Here is an 18,146-nt window from a genome sequence, read left to right as displayed (position 1 = left end):
GTCCCAGTGCTGACGTCACGGCCAGTAAGTTTCAGACGTTATTGCGCATGTCAGAGAATTGAAAAGGCTGCATCGTCAGTCACGTGTAAGAGCAGAAAATCAGTTTAAAGTCAGAACATTGCTTCTCGCGCACAGGTGAGTTTACCTGAGGAGTGCCGAGACCGGAAACCAGACACCCGCGGTCAAAGAAGACGACTGGAAGAAAAACCGCCGAAGAAGAAGCTGAGCGGGTGGAGCTGGTCGGAGCTGATCGATCAGATGGAAGGTGGGTGATTGATAATCGATCCACACGTGACTAACCAGCTGATCGATGGCACGCGCAGCAAAAGGTATCAGCTGACTGGCGGCAGCCTTTCCGTTATTAATCAGCGATCACGCGCTCAGGGTCAGAGCTTAGAGACCAAAACGACAACAAAGAGTGACGTCATATGTATACACCTGAGGTCCCTGTAGGATTTCACCATTGCCTGGAGTCACGTGGACCATAAAGGTGGGCAGCTTGATATCGATTATTGACCAGCAGGAATCATTATCGCTTCAGACCGGCAGCGTTACCATGGTGAAATACCCCCTGACCCGGCTAAAGCCAGGTAAACCCTGAGTTACCTGGATGAGGTGACTTCTGCTGCAGAGCTCGAGTGGATGAGGTCAGTGAAGCCAGACAAGGCAAGAAATCTTGGATATGTTGGACCTGCTTCATGGTGGGTTAGGGTTAGTAACGGTTGACCTTTGACAGCTGAATGATGATGTAATGAGGTGACTTCCTGAAGGCTGCACAGGTTAAAGTAGCATCATGTCTTTGATTGGTCAGTGACGAGCAGCCGCTCATATTTGTTTGTTTTTAATTTGCTTTACTTCATTTTATTAAAATTGTTGACATTTGTATGTTTTTTTTTTTTAAATGACTTTTTTAACAAAAAGTTTAGAAATGTTGTCATGTTCTGAGCTGTGAGATCACAGGAAGTGACAGAGGCCGCTGTGAGGCGGCGAGCTGCACGTTGAGAACCGAGGTTTACGCAGGTTTTATGGAGTGTCTTGTGTCGCCTGCACGCTCTGTCACTAAAACCATCAACAACAAAATCACGTGACTCTGTTCTCAGGTGACATCTCAGTGACGTCAGCAAACAGGAAGTCTGCTGCGATCACAGGAAGTGCGAGAAAGATCAAAGACAACGCTGCCGACTGGCACAACATGATGCTGCGGTGGGACAGGTTGAATGAGGATGGCTTCATGGCGGTGGCGAGCATCATCAACATGAGGCGGTCAGTTTACTGATGATTTCAGGAATGCCAGGTGTTGATCGATCATGTGATTGATCGATCTGAAATCTGTTTTCAGTGCTCAGAGCGATCAGCTGCTGCTCAACAACTCTTCATCGCCTCCACCCTCCTCCTCACCACAGCACATGGGCGGAGCCTCCGAGCTGCAGGACAAATGTCTCAAACTGCAGGAAATCGTTGACAAAATGGTGAAGCTTCAAAAAACTTTATTTACACTTAGTTTCAGAGACAGAAACAAAACACTGGTTCAGAATCCAATCGATAATCAATAATCACACACACACACACACACACACACAGCAGCTCCATCAGTGATCAATAATCTGAGTGCAGAGAGTAAAAGCTCACACAGACCTTTCAAAAGAAAGTGAGAAAACAGCTTTTATTGACCACTGAACAAAAGCTGATCAGTATTGATCTTGACTGAGCATGTGACACAGATTAAGGCTCCTCCTCCTTGGACTGATGTGCACAACTGCTTTACGAAGTTAAACTGAATCTCAGTTTGTTGATTTAAAGTGATGCCATCATCAGGTTCACCTTTTCCCATCTTTCTCTGAGTGAGCTTGATCAGTTAAACCTGAACTCCCAGACAGAGCTAATCAAGCAAGATAATAATCAATAACAGGAATCAGGAAGGAGGCTATCAGTGTTCTGCTGGAGCCTCTGAGCATGCTCATATGACAAGCATTTTACACGTATCATGTGACCAATGAAGGAGCTCTGCTCTGATAGGCTGATCAGGTTTGATTCTGTTCATGAGGACGCGGCGTTTTCAGTGGGAGAAACATTTCGTCACTCTTCCAAGTGACAGAATCAACTTTTTGGGATTCGCTTACCTGGCTCATCGAGCATGCGTCAAGACCTCTTTAACACTGTGTGACATCATTTCTTGTTGCCTGTCAGGCTGCTGTGGTGACGAAGATGGCTCGTCTGATGACATCACAGCGTGGAGTAGAGGATCTGGAGGCGTTTCAGTTTGGAGCCGAAGGAAGAAAAACTCCTCTGTTTCACAGCTGGAGCACCAGCGAGTTCGGTGAGCAGCGTGGCTGACGGAAACTGTGTAGCAGCTAGGACTGGTCAGATGAAGCTTAATCTTAATTTTATGTTTCACTTTAAATCCGATGATTCAGCCACAGTTTACTGATGGAGCTGTGAGATTAGTTGCCCATAGCAACAGCCTCCAGGCAGATCCGCCCTCTACTCAGATTTTATTCAATTGTTTCTGCTGCGGTTTCTGCCCGTTCCATCAGTAACACTAACAAATTCCATTAATTCTGCCATTATAGGATAAAAATGCTTAAATTGTGTCAACAATTATAATCTGATCTCATATCAACTTCACGATCAACGATGGCTGCCTGACAGTCATTGTTAGAGTAAAACACCAAAGTTTCCAACGATAACAGACAAATGTGGCTCAGCTTTCACTCAGCTGCCCACACGCTGAGCAGAGAGGGTTGAAGTAAGAGATGCAGAAGCTGTAAACGATCCAAATAGAGCCACACGGGATGAGCTGGAACCGGATTCGGTCTGAATCTTCGATCCGAATCCATTTTGGATCTGTTCTGGAGCCTGCGATTCCTTGAAGCAGATCCAAACATGTCGAGGCTCAGACTCGGAACCTTTAAAATGTGGTTAGATGACATTCAGGGACTGAAATGTAATCCGATTACCAGGGTTTTAATAGTTTTGCAATTTTCATTAGTTTTTATTTTTATTTAGTTTTGACTTCAGATTTTCAATTTTATATCAGTTTTAATTAGTTTTTACCAATTGTTTGCTAGTTTAGTTTAGTTTTTATTTTTTTGAAAATCCTTAGTTTCAGTTTAGTTTTGATTAGTTTCAGTTATAGTTTTAGTTTTGTTTGCAATAATTAAGTGTAACAAAATCCCAGTTTCACCATATCAGTCATTCTCTTCTGCTCATCCTTGGGTATGTTGCTATTCCAGCTACCATACCCTGCACAGGTCGCCTGTCTGTCGCAGGGCTAACACGCAGAGACAGACAACTCACATTCCCACCTATGGGTTCTTTAAATAAATAAATAAATAAATGAATAAATAAATAAAGGCAGATGAACAACCATTGATACCAGGCAACTATAAAATGTATATCTTGGCCCCAATGAGACTATTAACTCTTGCAGCACCGGGTGTTCGTAATTTTGGTTCAAGTGAATTGATAAACTTTTTGAAGGCAATTGACTCACACAGTTATGTAGATATCCCCGTCCTGTTGTCTCGGGATGCATCACGCTGCCTTGCCTGGGGTTAGCTTCTGTTTCTGGGGATGAGGGTTGAGTGTGCTCCCTTACCTTCTCAAGGTAAGCTAGCTTAGCCTTCTTGTGTGAGCTTTTCAAGTGCACTTTAAGGTTTGTGGGATTTTTTTCCCTTGAGAAATGTCCCTCATAATTTGTCTCTTTCCACTACAAGACACTTGCTTTATCCAAAACACAGTCATATTCAAAGTAATCCCAGATTGGACTCTGGCGCTTTCTCCCGACTTTTCCTGACATGATTCTGCGCGAGGACGGAGCAGCGACACAGACGACTCGACCAACGTACTGCCACCTGCTGGCATAATGAGACACAGCAAGAAATAAATCTGGAAACTAAACTTCATTTTCACCCTTGACTCTTGTATGACACGCACACATCAATGAAAACTAAACACATTTTTGCTATAAATTCAGTTAATTTTAGTTCGTTTTTCTTTTTTTGTTTTTATTTCCGTTAACGAAAATGTTTTTTCACTTCTAGTTTTCGTTAGTTTTCGTTAACGATAATAACCCTGCCGATTACAATCAGACTGTCTGCAGCAGCTTTGAAACGTCACGGTCTCAGTTTAAGAGTCTAAAAGTCATCTGAGCTCATCTTCACTCAGATATTCTCCAGCGGTGACTATGATAAATGATCGATCGGTGATTAGAGTGTAACACAGTAAACGTTTGCAATGCAGGAAACTGACAGCGTCACTGTCCACAGAGTCACGGAGATGATAGATCTGTGATGTCATCACTGTCTCTGTCCTGATACATTGATTACTGATTGACTGTCAGAGCTTCGTGCTAAACACAAAAATAACAAACTAACATAAATGTGAGACTTCAGCGTTTGTAAAGACTTCTGCAGATTGTCTCCTCTGAGCTCCAACTTCATGAATCTGAGGTCAGTCAGCTGATTCAGGTGTAGCAGGATCGGAGGAGTCAAGCAAAAAACACCTGCCAGCATACGGTTAGGTTCAGTGTTACCATGGTTACTGTCTCATAGTCGACGTTAACTCTCTCTCCCTCATCTCGAGGTTAAAAGACTCAGTTGTAACTGAACCTGCTTCCTGTAACGTGCCCCTGAGTGAGGCAGCACACTACCTGTCCTGTCGTGGAGCTGCATGCTGTGATCCCTTTGGGTGATTGTTTAATTTGTGTTTCAGGTGAAATCTCTCAGGTGCTGCTCGACTCGTTCCGTCAGGAGCTCCTCTTGAAGCAGACAATCCTGCAGGAAGTGGCTCACACGGTGACCTCTGACCTCTGCATGGTCTTTCTGTCCTGCTGGCTCCATCAGCCGTTCATTCCCACGCAGAGCAGACTCAGGCTGGAGGCGTTGCTCCTGGAGACTGGGCACCGCCCACTGTGAGACCATCAGCCCTGTCGGAGATGAAGCACATGAAAGAGTCGCAACAGAGGAACGCCAGCCTGATCAGTGACTCTATTGATCATCCATTAAACCTGATGCAGGTGTGACCCTGGCTCCACCTCGATGAAGGAGACTCACTCAGCCCCTTTTTTGTTTGAGATCACAGGCAATAAACTGATCAATACGTGACCTATCATCAGCACAGCGGAGCTCACCTGTCGCCTCACCTGTACTTGTGTGGCTTAATTCTGATGACATCATTAATATTAAACATCTCCACAAAGAACTTACCCGCTCAAGGGTTTGGTTGCCGTGGCGATGTTATGTTTGAAGCGTTTTTGTTTTTTCTTGTTACATCACGGATTGATGGCAAGTTTGTTCAAACCGGAAGCGACACACCTGGTCAGACTCTGCATGAGCCACCTGTAGCAATGGCGTCTGGGTGCTGAAGCCCACACCCCCCCCTTTATGGATGCGATGTGTTTATGTGCCTGAAATAAAGACGGAGGTCTTTGTACACATGAAAAGTGTACAATAAAGTTGTTTCAAATCTGCTGTGTGTGTTTTAAATTTTCAGTGGAAGCACAAGGTGGACATCCCTGGTTAGAGGGTTGGCAGGTGTGTGCGCGAGAACACAGACGCTTTGAGGTGGGTGGAGTTCAGCTTAGTTTATTGGGAGGAACAGGAAACACTCGAACAGGACAACGTTTTTTCCCTCTGTTCTCGCGTCGGTTCTCCGAATGTTCTCATCCCGTTTGGAGAACGTGTTGTGTGAATTTTATAAAAAGTAATAAAATAGTGCAACTTTTTAAACTTTATCTACATATGAACATCCAACGGATCACTTCACGGTCAACGAGTCCAGACACAAAGTTTACACATTCACAGCCAATCAGAGTGCAGGAAACCAGGGAGGCTGCTGATGACATCATCACAGGTGGCACTAAACGAGCCAATCAGATGCACTGTACAGAGCCCAGCGTCTGCAGAACACGCTACTGCACCTGGATGAAGGTGAAACCACCTGTCGCCATGACGCCATCCCTCTGGTTTCTGAAGTCATGGCGAACATCATCAACAGGAGCTTCAGTCTGAACCAGAAATGACCGGACCTAAGTTTCCAGGTACGGTCTGGGGTCAGGTTAACGGAATTGTTCGTCCTGTTGTCCTCAGCAGGGCGGAGTCAGAGCAGGCGCCCCCTGCAGGCGGCAGTGTTTACTACAGCTGTAAAGTCCAGCAGAAACCTGAGGGGGGCGCCGAAAGTGCAGGATGGTGTCAGGTACGTCTGTCTGCAGCACTGCCTCACTCCACCTTAAAAGTCAGCGTGGTACAGACCAGGTGCTGGTTCCGGTCCAGGTGTTTACTGGGGGGCTTTGGCTCCGTCGGACGCCTCAATGCCCAGCAGGGCCTGGACCGCCTCCAGCGGCACGCCCTCCGGGGTCTGAATGTGCATGGTGGTTCCATCTGGCCCGTTAACGATCACAATCCCGTCTGAGCCCGGTTCTGCCAGCTGCACCGTCAGCCCCTCCGTCTGGATGTAGATCTCCTCGCCCTCCTGCACCTCTTTGGTCTCCGAGGGGCCCAACTCAGGGTGGGAGGGGCTTAGAGTCTGGATCAGGCTGGATTCAGGCTTGATGACAGATCCGGGTGTAGGGGCGGGCTCAGATGACTTTGTGTCCGTGGGGTCACTGGGACCTGAACCCAGAGCTTTCTCCAGCTCCGTCACCTGGGGTCCGATGTCTGTAGAGCTTGACGCCTGTTCCTGGTGGACGTCATGGTCCTCACCTGGGGTTACTTCCATAGGGGTGTCAGGGGGCGGGGCCTGTGAGGAGCTGTGAGAAACACATTGCAGTGCAGTGAGACAGGAGCGCTTTCCAGAAGTGACCTCACCTGAACTCGATTTTCTAGAAATGGCCGAGTAAAAATACATTCGCCACATTACGGAAACCCTGACCTCACAGGTGACCTGTGATCACATCGTCACCTCAGGGCGTGGCTACCACGCACATGTACTCAGCAAACAGGAGGTAGAGACAGCTCACCTGGAGGAGTCAGCAGAGACTGTCAACAGTCTGGTTCCCTCTGGAATCACGAGAGGAGCGACAGAGACCGAGCAGGACTTCAGAGAGGTCACAGAGGTCACCGCAGTCCCACCTGGTCGGACGACATGCAGAGAGATTAAGAAAGCACAGATAGATGTTTTATCTGCAATTTAGCTGTAGATTAGGACATTCCAGCCATACCTGTTTTTGGCGTCTCGAGGCCATTGTGATGCACGGGGACGCTGTTCTCCATCTTGAACCTCTTGGATGGCGGCAGCATCTTAGAGTTCTGGGAAGGAGACTGATGCGGATCAGAACCGTACCTCTAATCTTCAGGTAAACCTCAGTGAGAAGCTGTGGTCGACCTCATTGTCAGCTACGACTCTAAAGCTGTGATTGGCTGCTTAGACTGACCGCCCGACCATGCGGGGACGTAGGCTTATCTTGTTATAACAACTTGGATGCAGGTGTGCTTACCTCCATGTATCGCACGTTCTTATTTGTTGAACTGGAGCCAGGAGACGCTCCAGGAACCACCTTCATCCTGTTCACCTCGTCCAGGATCCCTAGAGACCTGGCCACCTGAAACACAGCACGGTCTGGGTCACCTGTACGCCGCAGGGTCCACTTGTAACTAGAGATGGACCGATCCGATATTACGTATCGGTATCGGTCCGATACTGACCTAAATTACTGGATCGGATATCGGCGAGAAATAAAAAATGTAATCCGATCCATTAAATATCAAAAAAGCACCTCACAAAACTTGCTACACGGCGTAACTCGGCTCATAACCGTAGCATGTAGCAGCAGTATGCATCACGTGATAGAGTGGCTGTGTGTATTTGTAGCCTCGCTAGCAATCTGGCATTTCATCTCCGAGGAAGTTTTCCCAGAGAGAAGTAAAGCAAATGTGTAAGTTCATCTCTGAATGTTTGTAAAGCATTCCCACGTTAAGCTTAACAACCGATATATGGAGCGACTGCCTCTCTCTCTCCCTCTCCTGCTGCTACTTCAGTCGTGAAACTGATCAGTGATTAGCTGATCGGCTTTTCTGTCGCGACTCCGTCTCTCTTCTTTGTTTTTGTCTCACTTTGCACCAGAAAGAGGAAACCAGCGGCTGAACAACAGCAGCACGTTTAAGCTTGATAAGCTGTTGTTAGAATTTATTTAACATTACTTTCTACACCAGGATCTTTTTCTACGTAGCTGACGGCTGGTAACTGTGCAGTAATTATCTGACTCTTACACCCAAAGTTTTAATCTGATGTAAAATGTATAGAAGTCCATTACTGTATATAGTAACTGTTAAGTCTAATATACCCTAGTAAGCTATACTACTTTTTCCTTTGGGAAGGTACCATCTGTGCAGTTCTGTTGAAGAAAGATGTTGAATCTATTTAATTATTCTTGAAAAATAATTTATTTCTGTGCATTTTTCCACACTGCATCAAATTAAATTTGATTACATCGATTAAGCAACATGAGGTGGGGGGTGGGGGGTGGTTCCCTATTTTATTTTTGCTGGGAGTTTGCAATCCTATTAGTTAGGTTGCTTAATATTTCTGCTAAGTACTCTTTAAAATACCAGAATAGGGAGGATGGAGCAGGTTTAACTTTATTAGATTGATCAGTGTTGCTGATCTATGAAATATTTTGGGCGCAGTGTATTTTTTACATACAGGTATAACAGAATAGCTTTAGTGTTGTTGTTTATTTAAACTTGAGTATGAACTTATACAAAATGCAGTAAGATATTAAAAAAAATGTTTTATTGATTAAAAAAAACACTATATCGGATTCATATCGGTATCGGCAGATATCCAAATTTATGATATCGGTATCGGACATAAAAAAGTGGTATCGTGCCATCACTACTTGTAACAGGCGTTCTGATGTCAGCATGGGCCTCACCTCGATGTTCCTGATTTCCAGGGGCGTGGCTCCACCCTGCGGGCTGCTGATGTAATCCTGGGCGGCCTGCCTCACCTGAGCCTGCAGGGACTCGAACTCACGGTAAATGTCTGGGAAATGAGTTCGACCCGGACCGCCGCGCTCCACCTGGAACAGCCAGGGCACATGATACACTGCAATAGCTGCACATCATTTATAGAGAAAATAAGAGTCAGTGTGATGAGAGAGCAGCTCAGTTTAAACTGTCAGGATATTTATTTATCACAGCTGTTTGTAATAACATGCTCCACTGTCTTGTGTTCACATAATTTGCTCTGGCATTAATAAAGTATTCTGATTCTGAGCCCCTGATGATGTCACAGATCCCGGCAGGTGTGGATAAAGGTTTGTCCTTCGTGTGTGCGTACCTTTGCCAGCATTAGCTCCCACAGACTCATCACTTTGGTCAGACGAGGAAGAACGATGTCCATCAGCTCCTCATCCTCGCACTGCTCCACCACCTGTGAGCGACGTGATAGGACACTCAGGTGTTAGCACATTAGGTGACTACACATAAATCAATATTTTTGAAGACCTTTACTCTGAAAGGAGCTGCTTCCTCCACCTTACCTCCTCTAGACGCTCTCGTCTTCTCTCTACCTGCTGCTCTGCTGTTACCATGGTAACACCCAACTTCGGAGGTCGACCACGACGACCTCTCCTACTCACGAGGCCCACAGTCACCTGCGAAAAATGAGCAATCAGATTCACCTGAGTGCTAACAGAGCAGGACGAGGTTTCTGTGCAAACTACTGTACAGGTGAACTCACCTGGACAAGTGACAGATGTAGTCAAAGCTCTAATAAGAGTTGAACAAAGGTCTATTTACAGCAAAGCATCCCCGACAGCGCGTGAGGTCGCATATTGTGCCGTTTGTCCCATCGCAGACACCGTACACAGAATGATTACTGTGTTTTGCCATTTTGTAGGACGATACTACTTTGTTGCTTTTATTTTGAAGGCAACATTTATCCTTTTTCAATTCAAGTGTGTCTGTGCGTGCATGAATGCAGCTTTACTGTAAATGTGTCAGAGCCCATGTTTCTGAGAAATGTGAGTTTTCTGAAAGATGAAAGTACTTTTTAGTTTGAATTAGAGCTGGGCGATAGAACGATCACGATATGTATTGCGAAATAACTTTTTCTCGACAGAAAAATGTAACTATTGCGATAGGCCTCATCTCTCTTGTCCTCTTAAAAAAAAAAAAGAACAGCCAATCCACATTAAGTAGTGCAGAGCCGAACCAATCACAGCTGCAGCGTCACGTGACTTGTTACGTACAGCACAAGTGCCAAGCCGCACATGTGTATTTGTTTGGGAAGCAGCCAGCCGCCGTGCCGCCCAGGTAATGGAGGAAACGAGTGTGGCGACTAGAGAAAAATCAACCGAGAGCGTGACCAAAGGTTACCGAAGAGAAAACAGATGATGGAGAGATTGTCGAACGGTAGAGCCACAGAAGTTCTGTAGTGTGAAGGTATTTCGGCTATTTCTGTCTGACAAAAAACAGAGCAGCGCGCACTGTAAATGTGCCGAAAGCAAGTCTGGAAATACAATAAAGTGGTGCATGCTCAATCTCTGACTGGAAGCGCTAATTCGTCATTCGGCTTTTGTCAGACTAAAGTAACTGTTAAAACTGTTTGAAAAGCTAAACTATACAACAAGGAGTCAAAGGAGCTTGCAAAGAAAAGCGTCTGGACTTCTTTAAGTTACTTGAAGACGTTTCACCTCTCCTTTTCTTTGCAAGCTCCTTTGACTACGATGACCTGGATGACTGAGAACCTTCACAGACATATACAACAAGGAGAGATTGAGAATTTCCTTTTAGTTCTCAGATTATTTGATATTGACAAAAGTTAGTCAATTTTGTCTGTTCTTCTGTAAAACAAACTAAGATTTATTTGAGAATTAATATTTTGTTTCTAAGTGGAATTGACAATTTAGTAGCCTGTTTTGTTTGTTCTATTTTGAAACTTAAACGCTTTAGCGGCTGCCTTTTGTGTAGTTTGCAATATTTGCCTTTATTTATCTGAAAAAGTCTCATGTTCCTTAAGTACATCTACCCTGTTGAACTTATTATGGGAAATAAATATTTAAATCAAAACAAGCTGCTGATTATTTCACATTTTACTTGTGAGCAACGGCACATTTAAATCTTACAAATATAGTTATTTGGCTTATATTGTGATATATATCGTTATCGCCTGAAATGAAAAAACATATCGTGATCTGAAAAAATCTTATATCGCCCAGCTCTAGTTTGAATTGGGATAAAGCACACCTGGATCACCAGGTGAAGTGACATAGGAGCAGGCAGCAGTGCACTCTCTGCCAGGTGAGTGAAGTGAAGCGGGTTACAAAACAGCAGTTGTTTGTGCCAGGAGTAAAAATGAACTGAGTCACAGCTGGAGTTTTGTTCTTCACTCAAAGAGGAAGAAGCTTCTGCTTCTCAGTGTCACCTGTGTGCTCTCCACTGCAGACATTGAGCCCAACTGTAAGGTTGCAGGGAGCAAATTTCTCTCCCTGAACAAGAACAAAGAGCTGAAAAGCTGAAGTCCTTCAACTACAACAGAACAGCGACGGCACTTTCACAGTCTGGGAACGATGACGACCGGCTAGCTGTAACATGAACTCTCACCGGCAGCCGTTCATCACTTTCATACTCCATGAGCAATCTCACCTTAGGAGGCGGCCCCAGTGAGCGTCCCCGCCCTCGTCCCCGACCCCTGCCTCGCCCTCGTCCTCGGGGACGGCCGGGGCCCCGATGATGGAGGCCTCTGAGTCCTACAGCTGCTGCTGGACCCCCCTCCACCTGCAGACGGACAACAGTCAGCTTACTGTCGACAGCTGTTATTATCCTGAATGTTTGAGCTGCAGAAAGGGCTAACCAGCCATAATTAGCTGGTTAGTTAACAGCTTATTAACTGTACACAGACAATAAGAAAATAAACTGTAGGATGACAGATCTCTGCTGTGATTGGTGGATGATTTCTCACTTTATTTGTTGCCGTGGCAGCAGGTTTGTCATCCTTATTTTTCTCCTCCTCCTCCTCATTGACGCCGACTGTTGCCGTTTCCTCTGATTGGCTGTTGTCTGGAAGGGGGTGCGGTGTGTTCCCCGGTGGGTCGCCGGGTGGCTCTGGCTCCCCGTGGGTCGGGTTCAGTTTGTAGTGGCGGTTCAGGCCGCCAGCACCGATGTAGGCCTTGTCGCAGGTCTGGCAGCGGTGGGACCGAGACTTGTGGCTGTAGGTGAGGGAGCTGCCGGGCGTGGCGCCATCCTTCCTGCTGCCCTCGCCGTCCTCCTCCTCCACGCTCATGTCAGAGTAGTCGTCTGAGTCGGACTGGTGACTTTCGGCGAGGTCCTCTGTCTTTATGAACTTGTAGTCTTTGGCTTTGTACTTCGGTGGTCTGGAGACCCGCCCGGACCGGGTTTGGACCTTCATTGCTTTTTTCTCCCTCTTCTTTGCCTTCTTCTCCTTCTCTTTTTGCTCACTTCTGTCCTTAGTGGGAGGGGCTGTAGAGGGCATGGCCACCGTGACACATTGTGCAGCAGGCGCGGCGGTCTGTACTGGGACTGCCGTGACTGTGACAGGTGGTTTAATGGGACTTTTACGGGCAGCAGCCATCGTGCCATTAGCAGGTGTTTTAATTAATGGAAAGCTAACAGTTTTAGCCACAGTAGTGGGTGGAGTCTTAATTATTGAAGGGATTGGGGTCTTAACAGTGGGTGCCGTGGACACTCTGATTGGTGTTGCCGTGGGTTTCTGACCTACGCTGGAGGCAACTGATGCCGTCTGGCCTGTCAGCTTGTGGACCAATGGTAGCAGTGAGCCGACCACGGGGGCGGGGCTCTGTAGCAGCAGCTGGATGGGCGGGTCGCCAGGATTCTGCTGCAGGAAGAACTGCTGACCCTCCTGACCAACCACGGGCTGGATGTGGATAATCTGAGTGCTGCTCACGCTGCCATTGGCTGACAGCTTCACTTGCGGCTGAGTGACCGACTTCTGCTGGGTGGCGGAACCAGGCTTCACTTCCTGTTTGGGAGGCACCTGGATCTGGATCCTAACGGGCTCCGACTGAAAGGACAGACACACAAAAAGTAGATCAAAACACACGATGGGTGTGATTATTCAGAGATTTGTTACCGTGGCAACATTAAGATCACAAACTGAGTCGATGAAGTTGGTTTAAGGATTCCTGAAGAGTGTATGGATAATGAAAATGGACTGATGAGTTCTTATGTCAGTGCGAAGCATTTAAAAGTTCTAAGGGCTCCAAATGTGAAAATTCACAATCAAACCCGTTTTTTATGTTTCTGAACCTGAAGTTGAAAAACTAACCGTGTGGTTAAGTAAACAGCAGGTAAACATGTTCAGAAACATGGAGACGGCAGCCCACTGCGAGCTGCTGCTGTCACGCCTCACCTGCATCACCTGTCCAGGCCCCAATCGAGTTGGACTTTCTCAGCATGGATCTTCCTCCATGTAGCTCTTCATTTGCAATTCCACTCCCATCACACTGCTTTCTGCTTTCCAACTTCCCTCTGTCACTGATATTTCAGATCTCATCTGTAATTCAAAACCTTCTCCTTGTCAGCGAGACCCCATTCCTACAGTTCTGGTCAAGGCCTGTCTACCCTCTTTGCTTCCCCTCATACAGTGATGTCAATACGTATTTGATCACCCTGTGATTTTGCAAGTTCTCTTACTTTCAGCATAGGTGCATTTCCATTGTGAGAGACAGAATCTAAAAAGAAAAATCCAAAAATCACATTGTATGATTTTTGAACAATTTATTTGTGAATTACTGTGTCACGTATTTGATCACTTGCTTATCAGCCAGATTTCTGACCCTCAAAGACCTCTTATTTTGCTTTCAAATAGTCCAGCTACACTCATAGCGCGGCTCAGCCAAACTCCAGTTTGCGGCAATGGCGGCCGCCACTAAGTTTTAAAATTAATCATCTACAGGGTGGGCCATTTATATGGATACACCGTAATAACATGGGAATGGTTGGTGATATTAAAGTCCTGTTTGTGGCACATTAGCATATGTGAGGGGGCAAACTCCTCAAGATGGGTGGTGACCATGGTGGCCATTTAGAAGTCGGCCATCTTGGATACAACTTTTGTTTTTTCAATAAGAGGCCATGTGACACATCAAACTTATTGGTAATGTCACAAGAAAAACAATGGTGTGCTTGGTTTCAACGTAACTTTATTCTTTCATGAGTTATTTACAAGTTTCTCTTTGTTCACAGCCATTGACATGTCGAAGAGGTTAACACGTGAGGAGCGGATCGAAATTGTGTTGATATCTGGTGAACGCAGTAACCGGGTCATTGCAGCAGATTTCAATGCAAGACACCCTATGAGACCACCCATCTCCCATGCTACAGTTAGCAAACTGCTTGCTAAGTTTCGTGAAACTGGTTCAGTGTTGGATTTGCCAAAATGTGGACGCAAGAAAACTGTCACTAATGCAGAAACATCAGTGGCTGTCCTAGCTTCATTCAGCAAGAACCCACAGCGTAGCACTCGCCGCATGTCACTGGAGAGTGGCATTAGTCAAACATCCCTTCGGTGGATATTAGCTACTCACAAATGGCACCCTTACAAACTCCAGCTACTGCAGCATCTCAACGAGGATGACCCAGATCGGCGCACAGAATTTGCAGAATGGGCAAAACAAAAATTGGAACAGGACCCTCAGTTCACGCAGAAGATTTTGTTCAGTGATGAGGCAAACTTTTATGTGAATGGTGAAGTTAACAAACAAAACCACCAGTATTGGTCTGACACTAACCCACATTGGATGGATCCCTCCAAGACTGTTGGACCAACAAAAGTGATGGTTTGGTGTGGTATATGGGGTACAACGATAGTGGGTCCATTCTTCATCAATGGAAACCTCAAGGCCACTGGATATTTGAAATTGCTACATGAAGATGTGTTTCCCTCTTTATGCACTGAAGCTGGCACGTTCCCTGAGTTTTTCCAGCAAGATGGTGCACCACCACATTATGGGTGCCAGGTCCGAGCATTCCTAGATGAACAGTTTCCTGGAAAGTGGATTGGTCGTCGTGAGCCAGTTGAATGGCCCCCAAGGTCTCCCGATCTGACCCCCTTAGACTTTTATCTTTGGGGTCATCTGAAGGCAATTGTCTATGATGTGAAGATACGAGATGTGCAGCACCTGAAACTACGGATACTGGATGCCTGTGCTGGCATTCCTCCTGCGGTGTTGCTGTCAGTGTGTGAAGAGCGGGAGAAGAGGGTTGCATTGACAATCCAACACAATGGGCAGCACATTGAACACATTTTATAAGTGGTCAGAAACTTGTAAATAACTCATGAAAGAATAAAGTTACATTGAAACCAAGCACACCATTGTTTTTCTTGTGACATTACCAATAAGTTTGATGTGTCACATGGCCCTCTTCCTATTGAAAAAACAAAAGTTGTATCCAAGATGGCCGACTTCTAAATGGCCACCGTGGTCACCACCCATCTTGAGGAGTTTGCCCCCTCACATATACTAATGTGCCACAAACAGGACTTTAATATTACGGTGTATCCATATAAATGGCCCACCCTGTATTCTTAACTTACCACTGGAACTGTTCCTGTTTCCTTCAAAGTTGCTGCCATCATCCCAATATTGAAAAAAAAACAACAAAAAAAAAAACAAAACAGGTCTAGACCTCAATAATTTTGACAATTTTTGTCCTATTTCCAATCTACCATTCCTCTCAAAAATTCTCAAGAAGATAGTTGCCACAACTCCACTCACACTTAACTAACAATAATCTGTATGAATAGTTCCAGTCTGGTTTTCTGGTTTAATCATGATTCTGCTCTCCCCCCATCCTCCCTCACCCTCTGTTTAGCCGAACTAAATTCATGGTTCTCTTCTAATCTTCTTAAACTCAACAGTAACAAATCCGAGCTTGTCTTGGTCGGCTCTAAATCAACATTATCCAGAAACAACAGTTTCACTATTACAATCAATACTCAATCAAAAAATAAAACTCGCCGGTCTCCATTTCTTCCTCTGTGAAAAGCTTGGGTGTCATCCTCAACAGTACTCTATCTTTCAATACACACATCAATAATGTCACTCGGTCTGCATATTTTCAATTGTGCAACATTAATCGTCTCCGTCCTTTTCTCTCCCCACATGCCGCTGCCATTCTTGTCCATAGCCTTGCTTCTTTTTGGTCTTACTCAAAAATCCATCCACAAGCTCCAATGGGTCCAGAACTCTGCTGCCCGTATTATCATCAGGATCCCTTCTATCCATCACATCACTCCTGTCTTGCAGCAGCTTCATTGGCTCCCGGTCAAATATCGCATCAATTTCAAAATGCTTCTGTATACATTTAAGGCTATTCGACATCTCTCCCTCTCTCTTATTTGGTTCAGATCACCATTCCATCTTGGTGTCTTAGATCTTCTTCTTCTCTCTCTGTCCCCTCTCCCCATCTTGCCACCATGGGGATCAGGGCTTTCAGCTGCTCGACTCTGGAACTCCCTTCCTCCTGATATAAGAAATATCACTTCATTCTCTCTTTTTAAGTCTAGACTCAAAACTCACTTGTTCAAAACAGCTCATCCCACATAACACTCTGCTATTTCAAATGTGTTTTATGTCTTATGCTCTTATGATTGTGTAAATTGCTTGCTTTTATTATTCTGCTGTGTACAGTGTCCTTGAGTGCTCTGAAAGGCGCTTTCAAATAAAATGTAGTATTATCATTATTTTTATTATTATGTGACCCACCTTTTTCTGGATCAAGGGGATCGAGCTTCCCGTCTGCATGGCCACCTGCTGGGCCACGCTCTTCAGCTGCTGGGAGGCGTTGTTCGGGCCTTTCAGGTTCTGCTGGGAGACCTGGATCTGCTGCTTTGGGACCTGCTGCTGTGACACCTGGACCTGCTGCTGCTGGGACTTGGTGACCTGGTTGATGACCTGCTGCAGCTGACTCGGATCCAGAGCTGCGCTGTGAGCCGGTTTGATCAGCTGGCCCTGCTGGAGCAGCTGGGCCGCCTCGGTGTCGGAAACCTGGACCACCTGCTGCTTGGTGAGCTGCTCCAGCAGCGCCTGCTGCTCCTCTGCCGTCAGCCCGGAGCTCTCCACCAGGCTGCCGTCTGGCTGCACGTACAGGATGGTGGTGTTAGACAGGTCGGTGAACTCCGTGGCCACCAGAATGCTCTGCTCCTCCGGCTGGCTCGGCAGTAGCTCCGCCAGCTGAGCCCCGGACGCCACCGGTACACTGTGGCCCGGCTGGTCGCCCTCCGTGCCGGACACGGGCTTCAGATTGCCGCTCTGGTTGCCGGCCACCGCTACGTTCTCCCCGGGCTTGCTGCTGTGAGTAGCGGGGGTTGCTGGTGAGCCGTCCCCGGGCTGGGCGCTCAGGGCGGTGGGGGGCTGATCCGCGGCCCCCGACGACTCCGGGGCTGTTATTGTTCTGTCACCCTCGCTGTCCGCCATTTTGGCTGTGAGGTTGGAGTCAGTGCAGACACTCGGGGGATCAAAGCAACCGGATCGATCGATCGATTACACCGAATAAATACTGATTTATGGACGCTGTGTGTGCACGAAGCAGAAACGCTCCGCGGGGATGAAGGACGACATTAACGGGAGCAGTGATACTGGGAGCGCTGACGGTTAGCGGGGGGAGATTTGAACTAGCCTAGCTTAGCCCGAGCAGGAGCGGGAGCGCGCATTTCCCGGAGCGGATCCAGTGTTTCACCGTGAAAAGATCCGGCGTGGGTCATCTTTAAAAAAGTTTAAAATCACTTTAAAAGTGTGTAAAGTCACAGCCGAGTTTAGTTCACTGAAGATTAATAGAAAACAAAATCGCATTTACATTAAAGATACCCTAAGCGTTTTAAAATAAAGACATTTTGACGAAAAGCTGTTTGTGAGCAAACAGCACATTATGATTGATTAGAGTTTTGTATACCGGATATTTCTCTAATTTCATCTTTATATTGATTTACTTTTATAAATGTATCTCCAGAAAACACACACACAAAATCAAGTTAAATTAATCCAGTCATTCATTTTTCACCAGTTTTACTCGTCTGTTCCAGTTAAAAATATTTGTTAATCTGATCCAGTTTCCTTGTTTTCCAGTCAGCTGTCGTCGAGTTTCCGTTTCCGGTCATTAAATTCTGAATGTTTATGTTTATTTATTAATTATAAGGCGGGAGATGGAGTTTTATCGGTGGAG

The 18,146-nt window shown here is 46.1% G+C and overlaps 2 protein-coding genes across 5 annotated transcripts; one reads left to right on the top strand and one right to left on the bottom strand.

The window, feature by feature from the left end:
• Positions 1-40: 40 nt before the first annotated feature.
• On the top strand, positions 41-5,471 carry cinp (cyclin dependent kinase 2 interacting protein). Of its 4 annotated transcripts, none has more exons than XM_084915460.1 (5): positions 41-701; positions 1,101-1,263; positions 1,340-1,469; positions 2,188-2,317; positions 4,714-5,471. In XM_084915460.1, the coding sequence occupies exons 1-5, from the start codon at positions 683-685 to the stop codon at positions 4,914-4,916; spliced, it is 645 nt and encodes a 214-aa protein (XP_084771586.1). In that variant the 5' UTR covers positions 41-682; the 3' UTR covers positions 4,917-5,471. The 4 variants fall into 4 exon arrangements, with proteins under 4 accessions (XP_084771586.1, XP_084771588.1, XP_084771590.1 ...); XM_084915462.1 differs by having other exon boundaries at positions 43-265; XM_084915464.1 differs by having other exon boundaries at positions 43-490.
• Positions 5,472-5,569: 98 nt separating this feature from the next.
• Positions 5,570-18,047, bottom strand: znf839 (zinc finger protein 839). Its single transcript, XM_084915455.1, has 10 exons — positions 16,691-18,047; positions 11,905-12,984; positions 11,589-11,720; positions 9,482-9,595; positions 9,280-9,372; positions 8,873-9,019; positions 7,436-7,540; positions 7,160-7,247; positions 6,959-7,070; positions 5,570-6,748 (listed from the first exon to the last, which is right to left on the bottom strand). Exons 1-10 carry the CDS (start codon positions 17,399-17,401, stop codon positions 6,277-6,279), a joined length of 3,054 nt encoding a protein of 1,017 aa, XP_084771581.1. The 5' UTR covers positions 17,402-18,047; the 3' UTR covers positions 5,570-6,276.
• Between the last annotated feature and the right edge of the window lie 99 nt (positions 18,048-18,146).

The sequence above is a fragment of the Perissodus microlepis genome, chromosome 19 (genome assembly GCF_051167445.1).
Source record: "Perissodus microlepis isolate ML-2025 ecotype Zambia chromosome 19, ASM5116744v1, whole genome shotgun sequence".
In the NCBI taxonomy this organism is placed as follows: Eukaryota; Metazoa; Chordata; class Actinopteri; order Cichliformes; family Cichlidae; genus Perissodus; species Perissodus microlepis.
The sequence above is the reverse complement of the archived record's forward strand: the minus strand, read 5'-3'. Positions and strand labels throughout refer to the sequence as shown.

Coding starts and splice junctions, on each gene's coding strand:
- cinp (XM_084915460.1), top strand. Junction 1,264..1,339: donor AGCATCATCAACATGAGGCG/GTCAGTTTACTG, acceptor ATCTGTTTTCAG/TGCTCAGAGCGATCAGCTGC. Junction 2,318..4,713: donor CTGGAGCACCAGCGAGTTCG/GTGAGCAGCGTG, acceptor TTTGTGTTTCAG/GTGAAATCTCTCAGGTGCTG.
- znf839 (XM_084915455.1), bottom strand. CDS start 17,401: ATGGCGGACAGCGAGGGTGACAGAACAATAACAGCCCCGGAGTCGTCG. Junction 11,721..11,904: donor CTGCCACGGCAACAAATAAA/GTGAGAAATCAT, acceptor GTCCGTCTGCAG/GTGGAGGGGGGTCCAGCAGC. Junction 7,541..8,872: donor TGGAAATCAGGAACATCGAG/GTGAGGCCCATG, acceptor GCTGTGTTTCAG/GTGGCCAGGTCTCTAGGGAT.